Source organism: Pelodiscus sinensis, chromosome 6 (genome assembly GCF_052426305.1).
Source record: "Pelodiscus sinensis isolate ZL-2025 chromosome 6, ASM5242630v1, whole genome shotgun sequence".
Taxonomy (NCBI): Eukaryota; Metazoa; Chordata; order Testudines; family Trionychidae; genus Pelodiscus; species Pelodiscus sinensis.
In genome coordinates, this window is record NC_143057.1 from 3,916,492 (window position 1) to 3,942,639 (window position 26,148).

Genomic DNA, 26,148 nt, shown 5'->3' on the forward strand with positions numbered 1-26,148 from the left:
CTAGTGGTGCATGTATTTCCTTTATGGACAGTGGAGATATTTGAAGAGAATGGCACTTCCTTAATTAGTATTAAAGTATTTGGTCTTCTGCCAAAAAAGGTTTCCATTGGCCTTTACTTGGATTGCAGGATCTGGCTATGTGCTTGAATGTGTTTGTCTAGAAATACATCTGATTGCTAGGTGTGATTTTTAGTTTTGTTTTATGTTTGAGTGCAGTTCCTTAGGGTAGAATGCGATTCCTTCAGTGAGAGGAAAAATACTGCAGCATGCAACAGAATGTTAACAGCATCAACTGAGCTGCACGGAAACAGAACAGTTACAGTGATAAATGGAGTTCTTAAATGTACAGAGTGAGCAAAGCTTTCCCTGACAGCTGATTTACACTATAGTCAGCATGTTAATTGCAATTAGAATTGACTAAGAAAAGTACAGGGTTTTTATACTCTCAGCTTACATTTAAATGTGAATATGGTGATTTGCTTAAATTGCTATATCAGACCTTTCATTTATAGCTTTGATTATGCAGTGGCTTAAAAATTCTTTAGATTAATAAGACCAAACTTCACCATCAATTGCAGTGATGGCTGCTCATATTAACATTAAATGACTGTTTAGCTGTAGAAACCTCATAAGGCTTTTTCAATTGGACAATTGTAGTGTTTTTTGTAAGTGAGAGCAGATACACGTCAACCTTTGGTGCACAGTTCTTCCAGTGCACCTCACCCTTGGTCTTCTGTCATCCTTAAGGTTTGGTATCAGTGCTGCTCTGTTACTTACCTTGATAGGACATTTTCTTTAAAATTGCCTATTGCCTTTCCCTTTTAAAATAAAAAGACTGCCATAAAGACTTAAGTGAAAAATTCAAACAGTGTGCGATCCTTTCTACATTGCCTTGCAAATGTCCCTGAACTCGCTCTGGTAGAAATATATGTGAAGGCATTATGGTCCAGTACTGGAGGGCAGATCAGGAGACTTGTGTTCTTTATTTTCAACTTGTTATATGCTATGTGATCTTCACAAGTTTGGCTTTTCCTAATTTTGTAACTGGGTCATAATGTGAGGAATATATACAGGCAGTCCCCGGGTTACGTATAAGATAGGGACTATAGGTTTGTTCTTAAGTTGAATTTGTATGTAAGTCGGAACTGGCTCCAGATTCAGCTGCTGCCACTGAAACTGACCAGGGGCTGACTACAGGAAGCCGGAGGCAGAGTTGCTCTGCCCCCAGCTTCCTGGAATCAGGCTGATCAGTTTCAACAGCTGCTGAATCTGGAGCCTGGGACAGAACAGCTGGGGCGCTGCCCTGTAGGTTCCCACAGGACCAACCCGGCAGCACCCCAGCTGCTGTACCCGAGGCGTCCTGCAACAAAAGCCTGGTCTGCTGGGGGGGGGGGGTGCACTAGCTGCGCCCCCTCCCCCCTCCAGCAGACCAGGGAGACCCGAGCAAAGCCGCCCAGGTGGCGGGACCCCCGCCGCCTGGGCGGCTTTGCTCCTGTCCCCCTGGTCTGCCTGGGGGGGGGGTCCAGCAAAGCCGCTGGACCCCCCCAGCAGACCAGGGACACCCGAGCAAAGCCGCCGCCTGGGCGGCTTTGCTCGTAAAGCCGCCCAGGCGGCAGCTTTGCTCGGGTGTCCCTGGTCTGCTGGGGGGGTCCAGCAGCTTTGCTGGTCCCCCCCAGCAGACCAGGGAGACCGGGAGAAACTTTTCTCGCCCCGGAGGACACGGGTGGCGACCCGCCGCCCGTGAGCTCCGGGGCGAGAAAAGCCCCGTTCGTAAGTGCGGATCCGACATAAGTCGGATCCGCGTAAGTCGGGGACTGCCTGTATTATGTATTAGATTCTATACAAAAATACATTAAAAGAATGTTAAGGTTGCAAAGTCAAGCACCTAAAAAGTAGGAAAGTCAAATTTTTGTGTGTGATCTTCATTCAGCCTCATTATGTGTATGTATTGCCAACGATCTGGAACTTCATGATGACTTGCTCTCTTTACATCGGACCCACTGCACAAAATAAATGGTGTTCACTGAATGAGTAGGTGTTGAATATTTCTCTTTACTTAGACCTTGTTTACTGTACCCCATCCAGACCCTGAATTCCATACACAATTATTTCCTCATGGAATGTTCTAAGGAGCTCCACACCATAGCTTCTGAATTGTCTGCAAACATGAATGAGTTGATTCACAGGACCCTTGTGAGATTACATGACATGACCATTTTACAGCTGAGAAAATAAGATGCACAAAGATTAAAGCCAGTGTTGAAAATTGGGCCCTAATGGATGGTTTTGATGGAGTTATTAGCTCTTCTGTTGCACAGCTTCCACTGTGTTGTGAATAGATTAGAACTCGGATCTTTCTGGTGTCAATGTAATTCCCTAACCATGAGATCATCCTTTCAGTTCCTATGGCGCCCTACTTTATTCACCTCCCACTTCCTAGCCTCTGCAACAAATAGCACAGGCCCTATAGGAAAAAACCTCACTCATGATACCAGAGGTTCTCAACATTTTTCTTTCAGAAGCCCATACAACATGCTATGAAAATCTCATGGGAAAACTGTGCACAATTGTTTTTCTGCATATAAAAGCTAGGGCTTGTTGTAGGGTGTGGCTGCTGCCCAGGCTCCATGCCACAGGGACCACATGAAGTTAAGTTGCTCAGGCTTTCTGCCCTGGGTCCCAGCAAGTCCAGTACTGGCCCTGCATAGTGGCCCCCTAAAAACCAGCTTGCGTCCTCCCCAGAGAGCCCCAGATTCCTGCTTGAGAACCACTGCACCAATCAACTTTTATGTGTGTGCTAAATGAAGCAAAGGACCTGAGAGAGAAGTGTGTGATCGTGCAATTACGAACTGTATCATACACACAAGGGGGCTTAATTGGGATTGCTCAGGAAACTTTAATTCTGGCATTTCCTAACTTATTAGTGCTTGACTTTGCAGCCTTTATGTTATTTGAATGTCACTTTTGTTGTGTAATGTCCTTGTTTTTAAAAAGCAAACTTAAAAAAAAATCACCATTTGGAACCATACTAAGCCTGCACATGGTTTATCAACAGGGCATGAACCTGTAGATCTACAGCCCAGACCTTTGAAGTTATGGGACCGTTGCTAGCAAGAATAGGTTCTTCTTATCTCTAACGGCCAGTCACAAAGGAGAGCTGCATTTTGCCAGTGAGTTTCCGATGTTGGCTGATGGCAAAAGAATGTTGATTTTGGACTCTTGGCTCCAATTCCATGGTCTGGAAGGAAACATCTGGAAGTGGTTTCATACTCTTCCTCCTCTTGTCCCCTAACATGTCACAATGTCCTTGCTGCTTGCCGTCATCTGCATGCCAGCCAGGCTGATTCTTCCTTCTACAATTTAGCCTCAGCCACCACCAAGGGGAGCATTAGAGGCTGGAAAGAAAGACTCCCTGCTGTGTTTTAGTACCTAGCACTGAAACATCCTTCAGCAACTGCTCCTTCTGAATGCTTTTTATGGTTTTTCAGCCCCTTGAACTTGATCTCTGGGCTGTGTGGGGACTGAGAATGGTCCGTGTGGTTGGCATGGAGCTATGTGGGAGTTCAGCATACTCAGTACAAATGGAATCTTTGGAGAAATTTTCTGCCAAACTTTCTGCGTTGAACATGGACGAAGGTCAGTTGTCAGAAATTTAACATTGACAAATATGAACAGATTTTTCTTGAGGACAACAAAAGGCAACCATCTGACCTAAATACCTCTTGCTGAATTTCAATCATGCCTCAGAAAACTGATATTCTAGCGCTTCTCACTGAAATCTCAAAAGAATGTTTTCACATTGGCAAAAAAATATTTCTAATTTGCTGAGCTGTTTTTTTGCTGAATCTTTTTTCCTTTCCCTCTCCCCCTCTCTCTCAAAATAAAGAAATTAGCTAGAGGCAGACAGTAGCATAGATACTTGGCCGAGTTGTAAACCACTGAAAAGAGTTTTAAAATTAAGTGTTAGGCAACAGTAGTTGAAGCCATTGCTGCCAGTTTCACTTATAATAGAAATGTATTTGAAGCTTTTTCAGAAATCCCACAGTTAATCCTTGCCTACATGAAGAAAAACAGCATTTCGATATAACTTCTGACATGCACTATTTAGAACATATTTGACACTGGAGGCAGTATTGGGCTTATACACATACTATGTGATCAGTGAAAAGAAAAAGAGCTCTATTAAAAACAGCAGCAACAAAAACTCCAGCTTCCCGTTGCCACTGCTGCTCATGAGGGATGAGGCAAAAGGTTATGAAAATATGCACACTCTTCCATGGCTTGTGCCAAGACAACTTTTACATTGAAAAACACTGAAGAATAATTTGGCCCTTCTCTTCCTTTCAAATTGCTTATTTTAAAAGATTAAAATATGGACAGTGGCAAAATAATTATAAAAATAGCTCTGCAGAAAGTAAGAAGATGTTGCATTATCTTAATGTATGTGCTGGTTTGGGAGGCTTTGGGGTCTGAATCTCCATTGGCCAAATAGGTCATAGCTTTAAACTAATATGTTAAATTAAGTACACTGTTCTCTAAAGTTGGTTTTCCCTTGTAACCTGTCTCAGTATATTGAAATGCTTCTTATGAGGCTAATTGGTGAAATATCATCATATATTAAGATAGGATACTTAATTCTGCACTGGCTAGAGGAAAGAGAAGTTGACCTAATTAGGTGTCTTTGGTCTTCAATTTCTAAATACGGTAAATGCAGTGGAACTATTCTTCCTGAGTGTTTTCAACCTGTTAACATGTCCTAAGAGGTCAGGTTATAGTCAAGTTGCACATCTGCTTTAGATCTAGCTCGCAAAAAACTTGCCATAATATCTTAGGATTAGAATGGGCATGTGCCTTTTCTACACCAATAGATCTGAATAGAAATCTGTGCACTAGTTAATGCTACTAAAACCTGCATTGCCCATTTGTTGCTTCTGTCATTCTCGGGCCGAGTCTCCACTTGCCAGAGGATTGACACAGTGGGTCTAGTGAAGACCCACTAAATCAAATGCTGAGAGCACCCTGTCAGTACTGGTACTCCTCGCAGTCACAAGGAGTAAGGGAAGTTGACGGGAGTATTTCTCCCATCAACCTCCTACTGCAGGCTGCTCCAGAAAATCAGTGCAAGGTATGTCAACTCCAGCTACGCAATGCATGTTACTAGAGTTGGTTATTGCATCAATTTTCTCCACTACTGTAGATCTGGTCTCTCAGTGAAAGGTGTAGTACCATCAAGCCACAAGTGTCAGCATGATGTGAGACTAGAGAGCTTTTAAAGAGGATTACATTTTTCTGCAAAGTTGTGTGGAATAGGTTTGGCTAGATCCTGCTTTTGCTATAAATGATCATGCTCTACAGCAGCAGTGGGGAACTTTTTTTGGGTCGGAGGCCACTGAGCCATAGAAAAATCAGTTGGGGGCAACATACAGGTGAGAAACCCCTGACTGAGAAGGAAAAAGACACTCCTCATGTTCCCCTCGCACACCAGAGCCTAGGGGAGCCCAGGCTAGTAGATTTTGTGTGCTCCAACCCTGTGGGTGGGTGGCAGGGGGCTCCCTATGTAGGGGAATCCCTGAGCCTTGGGGGGCCAGATCCAGGCAAGTCTCATCTGACCCCCAGGCTTGAGGTTCTGCACCCCTTCTCTACAGGGTTACTAGGTCACCGTTCTTCTCATCCATAATGCCTCATGAATGGAAAGAACAGGTTCTCTGTGTCTTGAAACTATATGGAGTTTGCAGGATGCCTCCCTCCTCCCCCATCCTGTACGTTTTACCTTGACTAGGAGCATGTGTTGTTGTTTTTGTCACTCTGAAGCCAGTGCTTGCAGCTAGGTGCTCATGTCTGCGGGCTGTGGGCTGCAGATAGTGTTGATTTTGGGAGAGGGAACACAGGAAAAAAAGCTACCTTGAAGTTGACCTTAGTAATCAGTGCTAAACGTGAGACGTTATCTGTCTTTTTGGACACATTTTATTTGTAGGTTTTAAATATCATTTCAGTGACATATTAGATATATTCTTATTTTATAATTATGAAACATTTTTATAATACTGGACAGTGCTTTCAGGTGTCTGGGTGAATTAATGAGTTGTGTGAGAATTGTCTCATTTCTCTGCTAATTTGACTTGGTTAATGTGATACTTTCATCTTGAATGTGCTGTTGAGCTCCATATGCTCCTTGGTCTAGCTGCACACAGTACTTTGTATTCTATTTTTGCTTTTAATAGAGAGTGGAATTCTTTTACATCGGGTGTAGTATTTTCAGTTGATGGGTCACTTTAATAAAAAAAAATTAATTGAACATTTGCATTACTGTATTGCATATATTTGCATTACTGTATTGCACAGTAACAAGACAATTTTTTATGACACTATTCAACACAGTTGATGTTTGCATAAGTGCTTCCAAGCTGAACATTTATTTAAAAGTTGTGTTAAAAAAGCTTTAGGTCCTTGCCTTTAAAAGGGTGCACTCACTGTGAAAAGGCCATTTTCTTCACCAACTTGTGCCCTGTTTGAATGGAGGTCAGCCCCAAACATTCCCCTTTAAGACACTCTGCCATGATACTTGCAGATCCCGGCCAAGTGGTAAGCTGTATTGTGAAGAGAGCAGTCTTGTACAAAGCATGCACATATTATTACTTTGCTTTTCCCCACCTGTTGTCTCTTGTCATTAAACTAGATGTTACATTCTGAGGCGAAGACTGTGCCTTTACTGCATAAGGAAAGGCAAGAAAAAAACCCTTCAGGGCAAAAGACATTTCAGCTGACTTTTTTTTTTTTGAGCAAGGGGGTAAGGGAGCGAGGAGAACTAATTTTCTAAAAATATAAATTGTCAGTTGGGGATATATCATGATTACATGGGGAAAAATCTCTCAGCAGGCAATACAGTTTAATAGCTGCTGGCTAATTGCTTTGCAGACAAGAAAAAAAATGTCAGTGTGAGTTCTGACTTTCTTACGAACTGGACATCAAGTGGAAAACACTTCAATACAGTATACCATGTAGTTAGGAGGATTTACTGCTGCGGTGTCCTGACAGGTCTCTGGCTCTGTCGATCATTATAACCAGAAGGCTGCTTGCATGTGGGCTCAATGATGTGGGCACAATGACCACAGCAGACCCCAAGAGGGCCCCCAAAGACCACAAACTAGATAAGGATCGAAGGTGCCAGGCCAGGCTTATTGTTGAGGGAAGTGCAACAATAGTTGTCAGTAGACTCTACTGAACCACTGCACATATGTACTTGCCACAATGGAATGACTCAATCAGTAGGAAATTTCCACTGCCCCTTAGGTCATAGAAAGACTGTCCCGACAAGACACCACTTTATATACAGGTCCAAACAACTCACACCTCATTGCTGACGTATCAGGTTGCCACCCTCTGATGTTGTCAGGTTACCACACTCTGACGTTACTTAGATACCACCCATCACCCTGTACTTCGTGGTTTGATTATATTGTCTCTATCCATCATGCTGTCATTTTAGACCAGGACTACTCAATTTGTGGGCCACATGTGGCCCACGGCTCATTTTTTTTGTGGCCCACGGTGCGGTTTGAGTTTACACAGGGATCAACACGCAGCCCACAGGTGGGATCCTTTGAATATGGCCTCCACTGGGAACACACCCCACAATGGCGAGTCAATAGAATGATCTGTTGAGGTGCGTTTTAGTAGTTCAATTCTTGGACTGTCATCTGACTTAAATGGGGCCTGTGTGTTTTATAGTCTTGCCTTAAACTTTGTATTCATGCCCGTCAGTGTGAAAGAAGCTATTTGCATATATTTGCATGTATATGCAGCCACCCTTAAGTTGCAGCCCTCGGCATGTGCTGAGTACCAGTGTGGTCCCCGGGGCTTCCATAGTTGAGTAGCCCTGTTTTAGATCTTTTCCTGAACCTGGGTCTGTATCTGTGAGGAGTGAGTACCAAGGTCTTTTTTAATGAGTTGGTGATACCATGTGATTTCAACTTATGACCAGCACCAAATTATTGTTCTGCACCTGGGCCTATTACCAATGAGTGTTTTGCACTCTCAGCTCTGTTCATGCGAAATTCTGTGAGCAGAGGCCTGCCTCTTGTGCACAGCTTAGCTTTGCTTTATGTTAGCCATGTTTTGTCCATTGTTAGCCTGTGCTGCATGGCCTTATGTTTTAGACCTTCATTTTACTACATACCAATGTGCAAATGAACCCTGGCTTGTAGTTTTAGGTTTCATTTGTATCTGAGCCTTCTAAGAAATTGAAGGCTTAATGATGGGTTTGGAGGGTTTTGTCAGATTTCTTCCCACTTAATTTGCTTGATAGAATCACATAGGACCAAAAATTATTAATGTTGATGCTATTGAACAGCACTGGAGCCAAAGATAATCTACCTGATCTCTCTCCCCCTCCCCCTTTACATTTCTCATCTCTTTCTTTGATATGAACATGTATTTTTTTTGGCTTCAGGGTTGCCTGCCAGGAGTTGATTTGGATTTCTAGTGCAAATTGGTTTCAGAAAGAGTTGAAACCTATGCATTTCAAAGGGAAAAGTTTTGCCTTGACTTTTTCTAGGAGATTTTGGATAAGCTTTTACTCATGAACAGCTTTTCTAGTTGAAATCACATTTGTCCAGCGTTTGGTTGTGTGATCCAGACTTGCACAGTTGAGAGCTCCTGTGTCAGTGACTTCAAGACACAAATCGATGCTGGTATCTATAGGGCAGGGCATGTTCACACTCCTCTAAGAATGTATAAAGTAATTAAAACTCAGAACTGTGTCTTTAATTGTGGTACTGGGGAAACTCTCTTGTATTTTGGTTTCCTAAAAATATTTATTTATTTGAGCATTTTTTATGTATTCGTATTACCATAGTGCACAGGAGTTATACAGGGATCCCACTGTGCTATTGAGTGGCTCAGTAGCCCACAGTGAATGCTGACTTTGCTGTTCATTGGGCAACTGAATCAATGCACCAATGAATTTTACTGTGCATCTTTACAGCTTCTCTTCTTCCTGGTTCTGCTTTGCCTTCTCTCATATTCTCGTAAAACTGCAGTTCTCAAAATTCTGGAGCCCAGCGATCAAGCCCTAGCTAAGTTCCCGTTCTATCAACTTTTAGCTTTTTAGTGTCCAAAATTTAATGTGCTTAAAATGTCACACTTCAATTTAACCTCACTTCATCTACTATTAATTTGCAGTTTGAGCATGTTACCAGAGATTAAGCTGATGGAGTACTGATGAAGTACTTTGCATCCAATGATCCTTGTCAAACGTATACTGTATAAAACTGGGAGATTATTATACACACTCTGCTGGGTTTTTTAAGGAAACTAGAAGTCCTTTCCAACTCTTATCATTCTCTGATTTGCTATAATAAAAATGTGGTTGAGTAAAATTTTGATATACCCTTAAATTCATAAAAAAACAACAACAAATAGTCTGGTAGCACTTTAAAGGCTAACAAAACGTGTAGATGGTATCATGAACTTTCGTGGGCTCAGCTGGCACGTAAGAAACTTTCAACATGTTTTTATATTTAGGATTTTAAGTTTGAAAATAAAATTTGTGATGTGTTGCACTGATAAATCATCTAGATGTTGATACATTTATACGGAACTTGACAGGTGCAGTAACATTAGCTGACTTAGCAATTTAAAAAAACATAGCATGTTCTTGGCCAAATCTGTTTCTTTGGGGTAGTATAGTTTCAACTTGAAATATTTTGAAACGGTTCTGTTTGAAATATATTTTATAACATGTTTGGCCCGTGATCACACTTGAATTGGATGCATTGCACAGAAACATCTTTGTTTCATACATCTCTTCAAAAAAGATTTTTGACTTGTGAAATAAATACTGATAAATAATTTATGTTTCTGGTTTTCCTTTTTAGGGGAATTATTGAAGCTCGTTTTGTTTATGTCTTTGTTCTTGGCATAATCTTCACTGGAACCAAAGACTTACTCAGATCACAGGTGATATCTGCAGACTGCAAGACAAAAAGTATTGGTTTATGGGAAGTATATAGCGGATTAGTTCTTCTAGCAGCCCTGCTATTTAGACCCCACAACCTGCCAGTTTTGGTGTTTTGTCTGCTGATTCAAATGATAATGACAAGATGTATCTGGAAGCCATTACAATTTGATGCAGCTCAGATTACTATAATGCATTATTGGTTTGGCCAAGCTTTCTTCTATTTCCAGGTAAGCTTGATAATACAACTTCAATAAAAATAATATACGTGGTGTTATTCTACCATGTGTTGTGTTAAATAGGGCCTGCTCCTGCAAATATCAAAATGAGTGGGACTACTCATGAAGGATGAGCCCCCTACATTTCAGTTAACTTGGTAGAGAATAAAGTTATATAGGATGGTGTAACATTTGCATGCACATACAGACAACATATAGAGCCCTGCACGAATGCAGATTTATACCTGTGGATATAAATTGGTATCTGCAGAACTGCAGGGCTCTCCCTGGGATTGCAGTGATGAAAGGAGCAAAAGATGATGATGCCACTCCCAGGAGCCAGTACACTGTGCCGGCAGTTCCTCCAGTGCACTGTACCACCCCCAACCCTGCCCTGTCCCTTCCATGCAGCTGTCTCTTCCTCCGGTCCAGGGGCCTGTTGTTGGACATGGTGCCCACCTCAGTGGCTGGAGCTGCAGGTGATACAGCTGCACCAGAGGAGCTGCTATCACAGGGCACTTGTTCCCAGAGGCGGTGGCTCCATTGTGGTTCTTTTGTCATTGTGGTTCCTGGGAGAGTCCTGTGGTTCTGTGGCTACCGATTTATATCCGCATCCTGGGTATGCATTTGTATCCACATAGGACTGTTCATATAAATAGTGATTGCGTGTGTGTGTGTGTGTGTGTGTGTGTGTGTGTGTGTGTGTGTGTCTCTCTCTCTCCCCCCCCCCCCCCCCCCCAAGGGCTGTTACTAATAAAATATAATATAATAAAATATATCCTGTCACATATGGGAAAGAGCAGCTTCTGAGAATAGTGATACAACTTTCAGAATGTTTTATTCTTAATAGTTTAACATCAGCTACTCAACAGGGATTGGTAATTTGTGGAAGGAGTAGAACTTCAGAAATAAAGTATATACAAAAAGAAATATGTAAAGTCCATTAAGGGGGGGCAGGAGATATTAATAGGGGTAGTTTCAGAGAGAACACTGAAGAACTAAGTGGACAAAGAGTAAAAATTTTAAAAGCTGTTTTATAACTCCTGTGGTCCATGTTAATTAAGATGTTTAATAACACATTTGAGAAGGTGTTTTGCCAAATTCTCAGAAGTGCTTTGATTTCTTGTCATAGTATACATATTTATTGCAACTGTTTTTCTTTAACTGGGGAAAAGATCGGGTAACACCAATAAATATTTTAATCATGGACTGTAGCACAGGCAAAAACATAGGCTTGTAAAATCAAATTCATTCACCTTGACTGGATCACACTGGTTCTTTAAAAAATATTCCACTTTAATATGGAGTTCTGGTTCATGACTAGAGTGTTAGGTGCTACTGCAATATGAAGAATTAATCTAAAAATGTTAACTGACTTTTAAAATAGCAACAGGTAAATCTACTTATGTCCCTAACTTGAGGTATACAAAGTCTCTGAACTGGAATAATGTGCAACTTTAATATAGCTTAGGTGAGGTGAAAACTATTGTAAGTATATCATTTCAGTCAAAAGCCGAACGGGCCAAGTTCTGCTGTCTTTAATCAACACACTGAACTGTACCTTACTCTGAGAAGCTTAATTGATTTCAATGAGTAGAGCTGTTCCGTTGTGAGAATAAGGGTGCTGTAATCTAACCCTAAAGGTAATGCTGGGGGTATAGAGTATAAGGAAACATTCTATATGGACAGTGATTTGGGACTGTAACATTTTTCTTTCTCTTTTCCCTTCTGGCCTTGGTTAGTTTAATGAGTATTTTCATCCCTGTGGCAAGGAGATATGTGGCTTGGCTTGGCTTTGTTCTGGGAGGTCAGTCATAAGGAACTGCTGTCACTTTTTTCTTGCTTTGTGAGGCTATATTCCGTATGAGGTTTGAGGATTGCTGGCCATGATTTTGTCAGGGAAATTATCAGGGACCTTTTCTTAACTTTGTATACAGTATTTTTATTGTAAATTTTGGGAAATAATTATATTTAGAGGAAAGATGTTAATTTGACTGTGGCTGGATCAGTATAATTGAGACGTGCTATTCACATGAAGATATGTAAAAGCCTGTTTACTTTGACTCCTGGTCCTTTTTTGCTTTGTTACATTGTATTGGAAGATGGAAAAAAATAAAATTTTAAACCTTGGATTTAACAACTGTAACAAATTTAATACAGTTAAATCAATTTTTTTTTCTTGTGGCAGGTTGCTACTGTAAGTCAATAGCTTGTGAACTTCAATGAATTTTTCAGCAAGCTTGACTGATCATTATTTTCCTGAGCCTCAAGGCATCCACTCCTTCCTTTGGATCATTAATTTCCTGGAAGTGCCCTATGGCTTTATCATTGCTGTTTAATTCAGAGCATACAGTGACACTAGAAGCAAAGGTTACTTAAGTCTTCATTAATTATAGAGCCCTAAAAAGTGTAGACTGTTGTCTTCATGCTGAAATTGATGTTCATAAGCAGCGACAGCTAAAAGTAAAGAATAGCTTTTAAAGTCTCCACATTGAATTGAGGTTTCGGTTAGTATTCCAGTGTCTGCTTCATAATCAAGAAAATAGCAATTGAAAATATGTGGAGGTTCATATTAGTAAAACTTTATTCAAAAGCACGTAGAATGCAAAATTGTCAGGAGGGGATGACCATTGGCAATTGAGGCTTCCATGTGATTGCACCGGTCAGATTTGGCTGCTTTAACTGTCTTGAAAACAATTGCCTGCAAGAGAGAGGAAGGAGATTGTAAACTAAACCCTTCAGTATTGTTTTGACCTTTCTTTGTTTGTTTTTATTGATTGGATTCAAATAATTGTTTAAAATAACGCTTGAGATTTTTCTTGCACAATCTGTACATTAATTTATTCTGCCTGATGCTCTAGGTACTAACGTAAAGCATATATTTTAAGGCTAGATCTTGAGGAAAAGCAAAGAGAAGAAGTCCTAATTTTCTGAATTGTTAATCTACTATTAAAGCAGATTGGAAACTCATTCCACCTTTCAGACGTCTAAGCGATATCTTTGTTTTATTTTCAGGGGAACTCAAATAGTATTGCTTCAGTGGATATTTCAGCTGGTTTTGTGGGATTAGACAACTATGTGGAAATACCAGCAGTTTTTCTTACAGGGTTTGCAACGTATGCAGGACCTTTGCTTTGGGCCATTCACTTGCTGTGCTACTTGAGTTCTGAAGTTAGCAGGTAATTCTCTGAACTAAAAGCTAATCAAATTAAAAGTAATAAATGATTATCACAGATGAAGAAAAGCATCTCCATGATGTAAACCCATTTTAGAAACTGGAGCTAATATGCTTTTCCCTCCTTAACTTTAGCTCATTGTTGCTCTTTCTGTCCTTTTTATAGGTAACTTTTAATCCTCCGTCTGTTTGTATTCTCATGTTTAACAAAACTGTGCCAGATCCATAGGGTTTTTAATCATCTTCACGTTCATGAGAGTGGTTGTTGTATTCCCATTTCCATTCTTTCATTTGTCAGTAGATTCTCTCTCCATCTGTGTCAGTATAACCAGTGCCCAGCAGAGTGGGGTAAAACAGCGTTCATGGTGCTGCAAGGGAGAGAAGTAACACAAAGTTCCTGTAACTCTCTTACTTTGGTTTCAGGTTTAAAATTTGAGGTTTTAAGAATATTTTGAAAACTTTACTCTGGACAATGTACTGTATTCATGCAGATGGGAACCTGTCATCTTTTCCAAAGGGAGAATGGCTCATATAACACTTTTAAAATGCATTATAACAAAGATGATACTTTGTAGCAGTGTTATGAGAGAGCTTAAATAGAAACTCATACAGATTTTGCTGAATAATATGCCCCTGCAGCAACATAAATGTTTCTCAGTTTTAAGTTGGATTTTTGGAGACCGAACAAATTCTTCCTTACTTCTATCAGTGTAACTTTAGCAATGGCTCACTGAGGAATCCATTCAGAGTTTAAAGAATTTGTTAAAGAAAATGTTGCATTTTTGTAAGTATTTTTATAAATTTGAAATTATGTCAAAGGGATTGATGTTTGAGGTCTAGTACATAATTTTGTATAAATTAGGAGTAATTTGACACTCAAAAGTTAGCACATTATTTAAAAAAATATTTTTGTACTGTTGAAAACTGGAAAGGATAATTCTCCAATTTTGAGATATAAAATGCATCCCTTTGCTCTATAGTTTACCAGATATTTGTCCACCTCGCCCACCCCCCTTTTTTTTTGGTTGTTGCTTTTGGTTGGTTAAGGTCAAATGCAGCAGGCTAATAATGTTTCATCTGAATACAGCCGGTCCCTGACTTACAAACTCATTGACGCACGACCAACCGCACTTACGACTAGCCTCCCATTAAGCGTGGCCCTGACTTATGAACGGTAATCCGTGCTTACGAAAAACACAGTCCCATTGAAATGAATGGGGTCTAACTTACGAACACATCGAATTACAACCAAGTGTTTGGAACGTAACTCGTTCGTAAGCTGGGAACTGGCTGTATTTTGGGTAGAACTTGCAACATCTTTAGTCTTTCACGGTTTGCTGCTGCAGATACTGTTAGGTTGGGTCTGTGTGGGTATGTCTCCACTGTAGACCCCTACAATTGACCTGTGCCAGCAGTCTTGGACTTATGGGGCTGGGGCTGTTTAATTGCAGAGTAGAGGTTCAGGCTCAGGGACCTCCCACTTTGCAGGGTCCTAGAACCTGAAGGCTAACTTGAGCCCGAACATCTGCACTGCTGTTAAACACCCACTTAGCCCAAATCAGCTGGCATGGTCATGCCATGGGACTTTAACTGCAGTATGGACAGACCCAGTATTTTTTCCTTTACATTTAGGGATTATCAGTTCAGTGCTGAGGTTCTACTTTCCTTAGAACTGAGGCTGAAACACTGGAGAGAAGAAAGGGGTCTGCAGGTCTGACTCACTACTTTAAACATATTGCAACTCTAGGTCTTAAAAAGCCTTTTATGCTCTAAACATTCTTTATATAGACCTCTTGTGATACATTGTTAAATATGCCTAGTGTAGCAGTAAAGTTGCTGCTGACTTCCCAATTTGCTGTTGTGCCTCTCACTAGTTTTCAAATGCTTAAAGTTTGAATCATTCTTTTAATTGGCCTAATGAGCTTGGTTTCAGGGTGTGCTGCTGAATATCTCCTGGAAATGAAAAATAGTTTTATAGCCATCATCTTAGGTTTTAATAAATCTTTTGTAGATCTATTGGCATAGTAGGCATTCGGTTGAATGAGAGCTTTTTCAGATATTGTAGGTGGAAATTGCTCAGAACAATAGTATGCTAATAGCTATAAAATGTTTAATATTTATAACAGCAGTATGTCATTCAACAAACTTAAGTTTGTTGCTTGTCTAATAGGCTTTCACAAATAATATAAGGGGCTTATTACTTAAGTGACTGTAAAATTGTTACAGTGCTGACAAAATAAAATGAGGATATGTTGGTTAGAGGAAATACTATAGCTCAGGATAGCTCCTCCCCCATTTAATCTTCAGACAGTTTTATCCCTAGCTTGTACCTTATCTAAAGTAATCCTTTTACCCTCAGTATAAATTCAGAGGCATGCACTGCTCATGTAACCTATTTCAAAGTCAATTTTTCATCGCTATAAAGAGGCAAAGCAAGAATTTTCTCGGAATTGCAGCAATGATACTGCTTTTTAAAATACTGCTGCTGCTGCCCCTGTCCATCAGCACAGGAGGAAGAAAAGAATTGCTCCCACTATGTTCATGTAATAATATTATAGAGAGGGAAGAATCCATGTTGCGTATCCAGGTCCTGCCACTGGCAGTAGCCTGGCCGGGTTTAAAATCTACACCGGAAACATCTACATTTTGTGTTTCTCTGCCCACTCTCCCACAGAACCCAGCTGGAGGGGAGGGGAGTGTCAAACAATCCCCTGCTTCCCAGAAGCCAGCTGCAGCTCTCCTCCCCCCCCCCCCCCCCCCCCCCCCCCGCTATTCCAGATCAGGCATTCTCACCTGCTACCCTCCTAAGCCCAGGGACCCAGAGGGAGAAAGCAGATGGATGTTGGGTCCCAAGTTTGCATGGAGTTTCCTGCACAGCACTGTCTCCTTTCTTTGGAGCATACTGGGAACTCTGTCCTCCCCTGGCCTCGTCTTTTATTTGTGAGCTGGGCTTTCTTGTTCCAGCAGCCCTTAGTGGCAGCCAACATCTCTGATTGCTGCAAAATTCTGCACTGTGCAGTGGTACAGAATTCCCTCATGAATAACAGATTGCACTTTATTGTCTTCCCCTCAATTGTTCTTCATATTAAGTCTTGTCCTTAACATGAAGAGGGTTTTTACGTTTAGTATATCTGCAGAATGTGCTGAGAAGTTATTTATCTTCATAACTGAACTAGTTTGTTCTCAGATCGATTTTTATTGATTCTCAAGTGTACAGAATAATGTGCTACATGTTAATAAAAAGAGGCAAAAGATAAAATATGGGAAAAGATGTTGTGTTCATCTTTTAAGCAAGTACTTTGGCCAGCACCGTGTTCAGAGAGAACTTTCAAACCTAATGCTGTGACAGAAATTTCAACATACAGAGGTGATGAGATTTAAAACTTACCTCCTCAAAATCCAAGATGAAATGCAGAGAACATGTCTTAAACTATAGTATGGCCATGAAAAATGCAGCACATGGACCGTGAAATCTGGTCTCCCTCCCATGAAATCTGATCTATCATGTACTTTTATCTTATAGCACACAGATTTCACAAGGGAGATCCATATTTCTCAATTTAAATTGGGGGTATTGACCCAAAAGGGACTTGCAGGGCACTTGCAAGGTTATTTTGAAGGAGAGGGAAGTAGTATTGCCATCCTTATGTCTGCACTGCCTTCTCTGGCCACCCAGCTCTGAGCAGAGGTTGTTGGCCAGCAACCCAGCTCAGAAGGCAGTACCCTACCAGCAGCAGTGCAGATGAGTGGCAATACCGTACCATGCCATCCTTACTTCTGTGTTGTTGCTGCTGCTGGCAGGGCTCAGCCAATAATCACTGCTCTCCAGCTGCCCAGCTGTTAAGGCAGCATCACTGCCAACAGCAAAGCACAAGTAAAGGAACCTGAACTTCCCCTACAATAGCCTTGTGACACACCCACACACCCCCAAAACTCCTTTTTGGGTCAGGACCCTGACAATTACAATACTGTGAAATCTCAGATTTCAGTAGCTGAAATAACATTTACAGTTTTAAAAATCCTATGACTATGAAATTGACGAAAATGGACTGAATTTGGTAGGGCCCTAATGATAGTCATTGTTGTGTATCTAGCTATGGCTAGAGTTCATCGAAGTTTAGATGAAAGTGTAATGTGTTGGAGACCAAGTGGGAGCATTCCCATGTGGCTGGCCTGGTTGTGCAGTTACATGTTTCATAAGTAGAACAGAAAATGGCATGTAAGAGCCAGAGAGTCTGGCTACAGCAATGCAAGGTTTTGAAATCAGGGGGGATTGTGTGGGTAGGCTCAGTTTGGTTTCTCTTTGGCTGCTCCATCTGGCTTCACTCCTCTTCTTTGTCGTCTTGGCAGCATCATTCATTGAGAAGTGGGTGGGGTGGGGGTAGAGAATAAGCACTAGTCTTCTCTGCAGCAGGTAGATTGAGTAGGCTTTTTGAAATGATTGCTTCTTTCTTCTACGTGCTCTGATCAGCAATAAAATAGGGGAAATTTACGTTATTAGTGTTAACACCTCACTGGGGTCACGTCTTCACTTCCTGGAAGAGCCACACTACGGCGCTTGATCTTTCAGCATTTAATTTTAACTAGTCTAGTGAAGACCCATTCACTTGAACGCTAAGCTTGCCCCTGTCGGCACCAAACTCTTATTCCTCACAAGGGCGAAGGGAAGTTGATGGGAGCGTCTCTTCCATTGACCTCCTGCTGTCAGGATGGTGCAGAAACTCAGCTTAAGATTCATCGACTCCAGGTATGTTTTTTACTTAGCTGGAATTATGTCTCTTAAGCTGACCTTTGGCTGTAGTGTAGACCTGGTCTCTGATGAGCTGGGGCAATTTGCAGCTTTTTGTTGTCTGCAAACAAGTTCCTGCCCCTGCATTGGTTCACACTCTGTTCACATTTTGAAGGTTTTCTTTGCAACCCTAATTGCTAGAGGTTTAAGTTTATATTTTTAATGAAAGCTCAAATTCTGGAGAGCCCAGTAGCAGCTTTTGAGCGGTAGGGGGAGGAGGAAGTATGAGCTTGCCAGTCTGTCCCAACACAGCTCTGCTCGTTAATGTGATCATTTAGTTTTGTATGGCTAGCAAAAGCTGTGTTTTTCTTACAGCTTGGTCTTCAGCTTCCCGATATGTTCAGCCATGCAAAACAGGTGAAAAGGGTTAACAGTCATAAATCTAAGCAGAATTAAATTCTTAAATTCAGACACCCTATTCTAATGTGTATAAATACATGGACATTTTTGAAAACATGGCATGTTAATGTTACAAGTAAACTATGATGTTTTTGCATGGGACTTCTTTGAACAGTAAAACAAAAATGAAACTTTGGAGGGAATCCTCCAAAAATCCATGTTTTTTCTCCTAAAAGTCTTTCTTTAAGGGTGTGATGGTATTGACCATTCTTTTAAGACCCTGGTCATTATCTAACTTCTGGCACAAATTCTGGTCAGTTATCTTCAGGTTCTAAGTTTTCTTGTATTTTTTTGGTTTGTTTATTTTTAAAATTGCATCCATAGTGTAGTCATATCTTAGCCCTTCTGCTTATACGAATCAAGTCTCTCTCCTTTTAGTCAGTATAAACTACTATGAACTTTCACTTCCTTTCCAACATTTGAGCTCACAAGTTTTAACCCAATTATTACAACAGTTTACTGATTCTGACTACTTTAATAAATTGATGCATATGCATATGCATATTCAGATGCGTTCACACTTTCTCTGTGTTTGGAAAATGTCTTACAGACATAACAAAGAGAGGTGAGATAAGCACTCAGCTTCAAATGCCCTCTCCTTATTCCCTCTCTTGGATATGAAACCCTGGTGCAGCTAAGATGGTGGAATCTTCTAGTAGCAGTGCCTGTTAAAAGCCCAGAGCCTGCACCGACCGGTTAGCACATATAGCTGTAGGAAGGTGTTGGCACCATTGCTGCCTTAGCTACTTCCAACCCAAGTTAAGACAAGAACCACCTTAGATCTGTTTCTGTCTGTAGTTAGGTGCCGTAGCCTGCCTATAAAATAAATAGCAGTACTTGTAGTATTTTAGTGGTTAGAACAGTGCCCAATTTGAATGACGGCAATTAGGAAGCCAATTGTTACATGCACGAATGGCATAGAAAGGAGTATCTGTGATTCACAGATCATTAAAATGCCTTCTGGAAGCAATTACTTGTACAAGATGGACCTTGAGTCAAACACTGGGTTCTTTTGAGGCAGCTTGCTAAGGCAGGAACAGACATCTGGATTTTTTTTTGGCCGGTGGATGAAACATGATTAAATCCATAGCTTGTGAAGGCCACGTGTCCAGCACGTGGTGAAAATGGCCCAGGCCCTGGAGGCTCCATTCTGACTTGCCTTCCCCCTTTTGATGCTGAAACCCAGACCAATGAAGTCCCAAGGATTAACAGCCACTTAAAACCAAGGGTATATCAGAGACTGCATTACTCTGACAGCATCGTCTGCAACCTCCCCATAATTTATAAAATGGCATAAGCCCCTCCGGTAGCCAATCCTGTTTCTTGAGGAAACGTGTGAGGCTTAATGCTCTTGCGAAAAGCTTCTCCAAACCTTCTGGCCTCCATGGTTTGGGGAAGAGGACATAAACTGTGGTCAAGCCTTACTGTGGTCTTGTGACATGAATACAAAACAAACAGTATCTGGGCTGATTCATCACCAGTACCAAAGGATCAACACCAACTTGAGATGGAGAAGACCTAACAAAACCAGTCAGTCCTTCTGCGTGTCAATGCGGGTTATGCCTTACAATTCTTGTTAAATAGAGTTATAAAAAAGTGGGCGAAAGGATTGCAGCAGAGGTAATTCAGCTGAAGATTAGACACCAGATAGTGTTTCTCAGTAATTTTTTATTTCAATTTTATTTTCAAAGTTAACTGGAATTAGTTGAATCTGAGCAATGTCATATGGAGTGCAGGAAACAATTTTTAGCTACTGTGTTACAGGAGGGTATTTTGGGATGCCACAGGAATTGGGCCAGTCTTTCACAAATCTGTGAGGGCTAAATTAACAGTTCACCAACATCTTTCAGATAGTACTGACTGGAAAGTGTTGCAGATAAATACAACAGGATCTATAAAGAGAAGAGCAGGACATAAGTATCGGTTTTGAAAAATGCAGTTGAGCGCATCCAGGGAAAAGTAATCTTGTCAACACTCCTATCCAGTGAGAGAGAAAAACCAGGAGAGCAGTAATGCCAAAAGAAAATCAGCAATGAAGAGAAAGCAACAAACTAGATACAAAGTAAAAGCGACGAGGAGTCCTGTGGCACCTTATAGACTAACTGAAGTGTAGGAGCATAAGCTTTCGTGGGCAAAGACCCACTTCGTCAGATGCATGGGCATGCATCTGACGAAGTGGGTCTTTGCCCACGAAAGCTTATGCTCCTACACTTCAGTTAGTCTATAAGGTGCCACAGGACTCCTCGTCGCTTTTGCAGATTCAGACTAACACGGCTACCCCTCTGATACTAGATACAAAGTAGCAATTGTTGTTTTTCCGTTAGTTGTGTGCCTTTCATCCTTTAGTTCACAGTAAAATCGTTCAGAGAACAGCATGTTCTTGCTCCAGTAAGTTTATATTATTCTACAGCATCTTTTTATTTTGTGATCAAGTGCTATATTCATGCAAAATGTGAATTTTTACAGTTCCTATGGAAATGGGTCTGGTGCCAGCTGTCTTTTGTTTTTAAGAATGTAATGTGACCTGGGATCTGCCAATTTGTGACAGTGACGAACTAGTCAATTTGGGAATGACTCATAAGAACTCAACAAGAGGCATTGAAATGTAATCAAGGTAGTCTACTTGTATGTGAATTTTAGAGACGTCCTAAACCAGCAATCCGTAACTTATTTATTTGCAGGCATAGAAATCAAGGATAGTATATTTATGTTTACCTGTATTGTATTGAAAGTTTAGCAGTATGATCTAATTATCTGTGCCTGCCTCCTAATATGTCATTATTCTGTTCTATTTATTCAGAGATCAGGAGGAGATATCATATAGATGGGACTTGTGGCGTAGAATTAATCATGTTCTAATCTGTCTTCCAAAGTTGTAATTCCACATAGTAAACCATGTGTGAACTGCCTTGATAGTTTGCAAGGCTAATTGCCTTATGTGAATGGATGCAGACAGTATACTTATATATGTATAAGAAATAGATTAGTTTCAAATCAACAATCTGCACTGCTCATTCTTCATCAGAAGGCCCTTCTGCAACAGTTGCTGTCAAGAGAATTATCAGGTGGTTAGAGTGTTATAAAAAAAAAGCTTCAGGCCTGATTTTTTTTTTTTAATCTACAGTCTGTTTAAACTTTAACAGGGAAGGTCTAAACCTTAAAGACTGAGGTCTCCAGGTTTAATCTGGATTACCCTGAAATTCTCATGGAAGAACCGACTCTATATGAACTATTTATTGCACTATAAGCTTTAAAATTGGTTCCAGGGAGACTTTTACAAATCAGCAGCCTCACCATTTCTGCTGTGAAACTGACCGAAGGCTTTCTCACATACCTGTATGTATATTGATCCTTTAACTACACCAACTTCATTCGTTTTATGATTAAACTTTTAGTATTTTGGGGTATGTCTGCACTGCCACCCTAGTTCGAACTAGGGTGGCTAATGTAGGCATTCGAACTTGTAAATGAAGCCCGGGATTTAAATATCCCGGGCTTCATTTGCATGTTCCCGGGCGCCGCCATTTTTAAATGCCCCGTAGTTCGAACTACCTGTCCGCGGCTACACGCAGCACGGACTAGGTAGTTCGAATTAAAGCTCCTAATTCGAACTATTGTTATTCCTTCTGCAAGGAGGTTTAACGGTTACTAAAGGATGGGCCTCTGCATAATTATTGGAGAAGACCTCAGACTTGTACTGACCTGGTGATCAGTGTCTGGTCCTTAGGAACTGGTAAACCACACATAGTGGATTGGGTTTTCAGTAATCTAACGCTATATTAGACTTGGCTGTCTAGATATGAGTCACAGGCTGGAACTCTTACAGGGAACTGCATTTGGCTTCCTAGTAACCAGTGTGGTATTACAGAAGCGACTTTGTTACTGGCTTGGTAACCTAGTTATATAATAAACCATTAATTTGGGGGTTTGTCTGCCTTGAATATAGCATTCTCAGTGCAGCCCATCCAGGCAATCAGTCACACAACTATTCAGTGTAATAGATGTTGTACAAGAAAAGAGTGGTTCTCCTTTCACATTTTTTGCCAACACAATGTTTTTATTTTTTAAAAGTCTCACAGGGGTAGTCATGTTAGTCTGTTCCAAAAAAACCCTTAAAAAATAACAATGGTCCTGTAGCACCTGAGGACTAACCAAAAATATGTATAGATGGTATCATGAGCTTTCATAGGCACAACCCACTTCTTCAGATGGCTCCATATTTGTCAACTGAATAAGTAGGTTGTGCCCATGAAAGCTCATGATGCTATCTATGTATTTTTGGTTAGTCTTTAAGATGCTACAGGACCGTTGCTGCTGTTTAAGGCTTTTTTTATTATTATTATTATTCTTTTAAGTTCACTTCCATATTATACCCTTCTGATGAATGTGGGTGAGTGGGGGGGGGGGGGTAATACCCTTTTCTGAACATTCCAGCCATTCTGATTATTAAAGTCCTTTCACAATGGTTGACCCTTGAGACCTAACCCTGATTGTCTCACCTTTAAGGGTTAAAACCATAGACAGTAGGTCCTAGAGAGTCCCCAGGAATGCTAAGAAAGCAGGAAGTGAGTTGGCAGGAGGCTGGGAGAGCCAATAGGAGCAGCATGTGAACTTTTGAAGGAAGCAGTGACTTCCTATGCCCCTTGTGTAACCAGAGGAGTTATGGAGAACATGAAATGAGCCAGGCATGGAGAGTCTAGTGACATCCATGTCTACGGAAAGACTAAATATTGAATCTACAGATATGTGAGTAGAACAGAGAATGTTTAGTCAGATGCGATCAGGTTATTTTTGTTAATTTTTGGATTTGTTGGACTTCTCTGTCCTGAGCACACTATTCATCACAATGCTATTGTCAGTGAAAATAGAAGAGGCAGGCATTATAGGGGGAAAGATTTGGTGAAAAACATGAACTGTTGGGATTTATAAGACCATCCATAAATAGCCTAGGAGTTTCTGGCTTTGCCTCCCTGTATGTCATTAAATATTAATTTGGAAGGGAGATTTCTTTTTAAAGCCTGAGCTGGACTATATTTAGTGTTTGGAGTCAGAAAAGGGAATTTGCAGTCATTCAGTGCAGCAATTTGCTGTGCCAAGAGTCTGATAAGCCTTTGATTTTTCTGGATCTAGTTCTCTTCATCCATTTAAGTAAGCAAATTCTGGTTTGCACTTCTACACTTAAGTGCATTTGCGTACTCAGTAGTGTCAGGAGTTCATCTAGGAAATAAGCTGACCCTTTTAAGAGTAAAAATGGAGGCAACCTCCTGCTCAGTACTAAAACATGAATAAATATCAGCAGAGATGTTTCTAGTGGCACTTGAATCAACAGCCAGTCCTCTTACACTCCTGCATAGGTTCAACACAGCATGCTTTGTTTACAGTGTGTTATACAAGTGTTTGAAACCTCTGCGGGGGCGGAGGGGTTAGAGTTTACCACCCCTCTTCTATTAGTGATGTGAAGGGTTAACTGGTGGCTTGGCCGGGCCGCAGCGGCCCTCTGCCCACCCCTTTAAGCAGTTAACACAGGATTAAACAAGATTGTATATCCCTATCTTCTAGTGCATCAACCCAGCTCCTAGAAAGCCACATGGAGATCCAGAATTCAGTCAGCAAGGGTTCCAGATGGTCAGTCTCCTCACAATCAAGTCCAAAAACAATAAAAGAAATGAACATATTTATGTACCAACTTTATAAACATAATACAGTCACATAATTTCTACTAAGTAATAAGGCTATTTCATAATCCACATACATTATCTGCACAGTTGCACATAAATATAAAACTCTCATTAAGCCTAAACACACAAGTCCCAGCAGAAACCCAAGTAATTCGGAGATCCAGAAGCTTTCGGTTTAGTTCGCTGAAGTCTTTGATCCTCAGTTCTATACAGACTGTGAGTCAAAAGAATGGTGTGACGGGGCAGCACCTGCGCCCCGCACTGACCTGGAGCCATCCCCAGCGTGCTGGGGCGAAGCGGCGGTCCCATGCCTGTTCCTGCCCTGCACGGCTTGTTCCGCCACAGGCGGGGCCGAGCACGGGAGCAGGCTAGCTGCGCCTGGCCGTGCCGCCCCGGCCCCGGCCGGGCGGGAAGGACAGGGAGCTGACAGAGCCCCATGGTGCTGGACGGCGCCGGTGCCCCGGCAGGGCGGCACCACCCAGCGGAGGAGGCGGTCCCGCCCCACTACGGGAGATGTCATTGCGGCGGGACGCTCAAAAGGAGCACCGCTGCCAGCCAGAGGAGAGGGATGAGCAGCAGGATGCCGGGCGGCCGGACAGAGGCACCTCGGGCCCCGTCCGCAGAGACCCTCGGAACCAAGCCGTCATGGCGACGTAGCAAGGGAGGTAGGAAGCGACCCACGGCAGGGTGCTGGAACCTGGGGGGTTGGTGTGTTTCGGGGACTCCCTCCCCCACCAACCAGGACTGGGGGAAGAACCCCCCAGACCTTAGGGCCCTGGGTCAGGGCTCGGAGTGAGGGTGGGCCTGAGCCCCCATACGTCCCCCCACCGATGCAGACGATACTAAGTCCCCACTAACAACGGACCGTCCCTGCCGGACCCGGGGCAGGGCATCGGGGTGACCGGGGAGCACGAGGGAAGGAGACCTCGGGTGAGGGAAGACAGACGGGAGGGGCTGAGGCCCTGTGCATCCCGGGGGAGGGGATCGCGATGACACCCCACCCCTCCACACATGGACAATAATATCTTCCCATCCAATTGGATCCCTTGAAAACTTTCTCTTCTTCGGCTGGACTATGGAATCACAGGCAACTGCTGGGGAGGGACACAGGTGACACCAGCCATGTGACACTCTTCTCTATGCCATCCCTAACCTGGGGAGAGCTTTTCCTGGGAGGGTGCAGGTCCCAGGCAGCCCTTCCTCCATCCCGGGCCCTGCCTTTTCCCATCCCATTCTCCACTTTATTTAATAGCAAATTGTGGTGGGTTTTTTTCAGTTTAGAGTATGGGGTATCAAATCAACATTTGCCTATTTTTGTCACTCAGTATATGTATAAATAATTCCTAGACCATTAAAAATTCCTCTTAATTTATCCCTAATCACAGGAATTGCCAAATTTAGTCCTTTCAACTGATTCATTTATGACGCTGTGAAAACTTTCACTTTAACATAATGTCAGGTGTATTGGCAGGAGAATGTTGGGAATGGGAAATGCTTCTGTTTTAAAAATTGAGGGCTGTACTTTTCCAGAAGGGCCTAAAACAGTTAAATGCACCATTTCTGTTGAGTTGGTCACCTCACTCACATGGATGCTTTGACAATTTCATGCAAACCTTTTAGTGTTTAATGGACATCAGAAGCATTCATTCATAAACAATCTTCACCCCGTCGTATCTGTCCTCACGCGTGTTGGACGCTGAGAATTGACTGTAAAACAAAACCAAGCAACAAAAATCAAGCATGTTCTTCTTATGGAACAAGTCTTCTCTTTTGTTGGATTAGCTATATTTAGTGACAAAGTTTCTGCTTCTTTTTACTTCAGTTAGCACAAATAGCTAGGGTTGAGTGAGCTGCAGATTATGTTAAATTTTTGCATTAACACTATCCCACATTAAATTTAGAATGTGTTACTTTTGCACAAGCCCATGAAGACC

General features: G+C 41.7%; 1 protein-coding gene across 2 annotated transcripts in view; it reads left to right on the forward strand.

Annotated features, from left to right (window-relative positions):
- Positions 1-26,148, forward strand: part of PIGG (phosphatidylinositol glycan anchor biosynthesis class G (EMM blood group)) — a 100,087-nt gene that overhangs the window by 69,201 nt on the left and 4,738 nt on the right. For both annotated transcript variants that reach the window (XM_075931310.2, XM_075931309.2), the window contains 2 exons: positions 9,876-10,185; positions 13,189-13,352. In XM_075931310.2, coding sequence (XP_075787425.1) covers positions 9,876-10,185; positions 13,189-13,352 — 474 coding nt within the window. The remainder of the gene's footprint in view (positions 1-9,875; positions 10,186-13,188; positions 13,353-26,148) is intronic.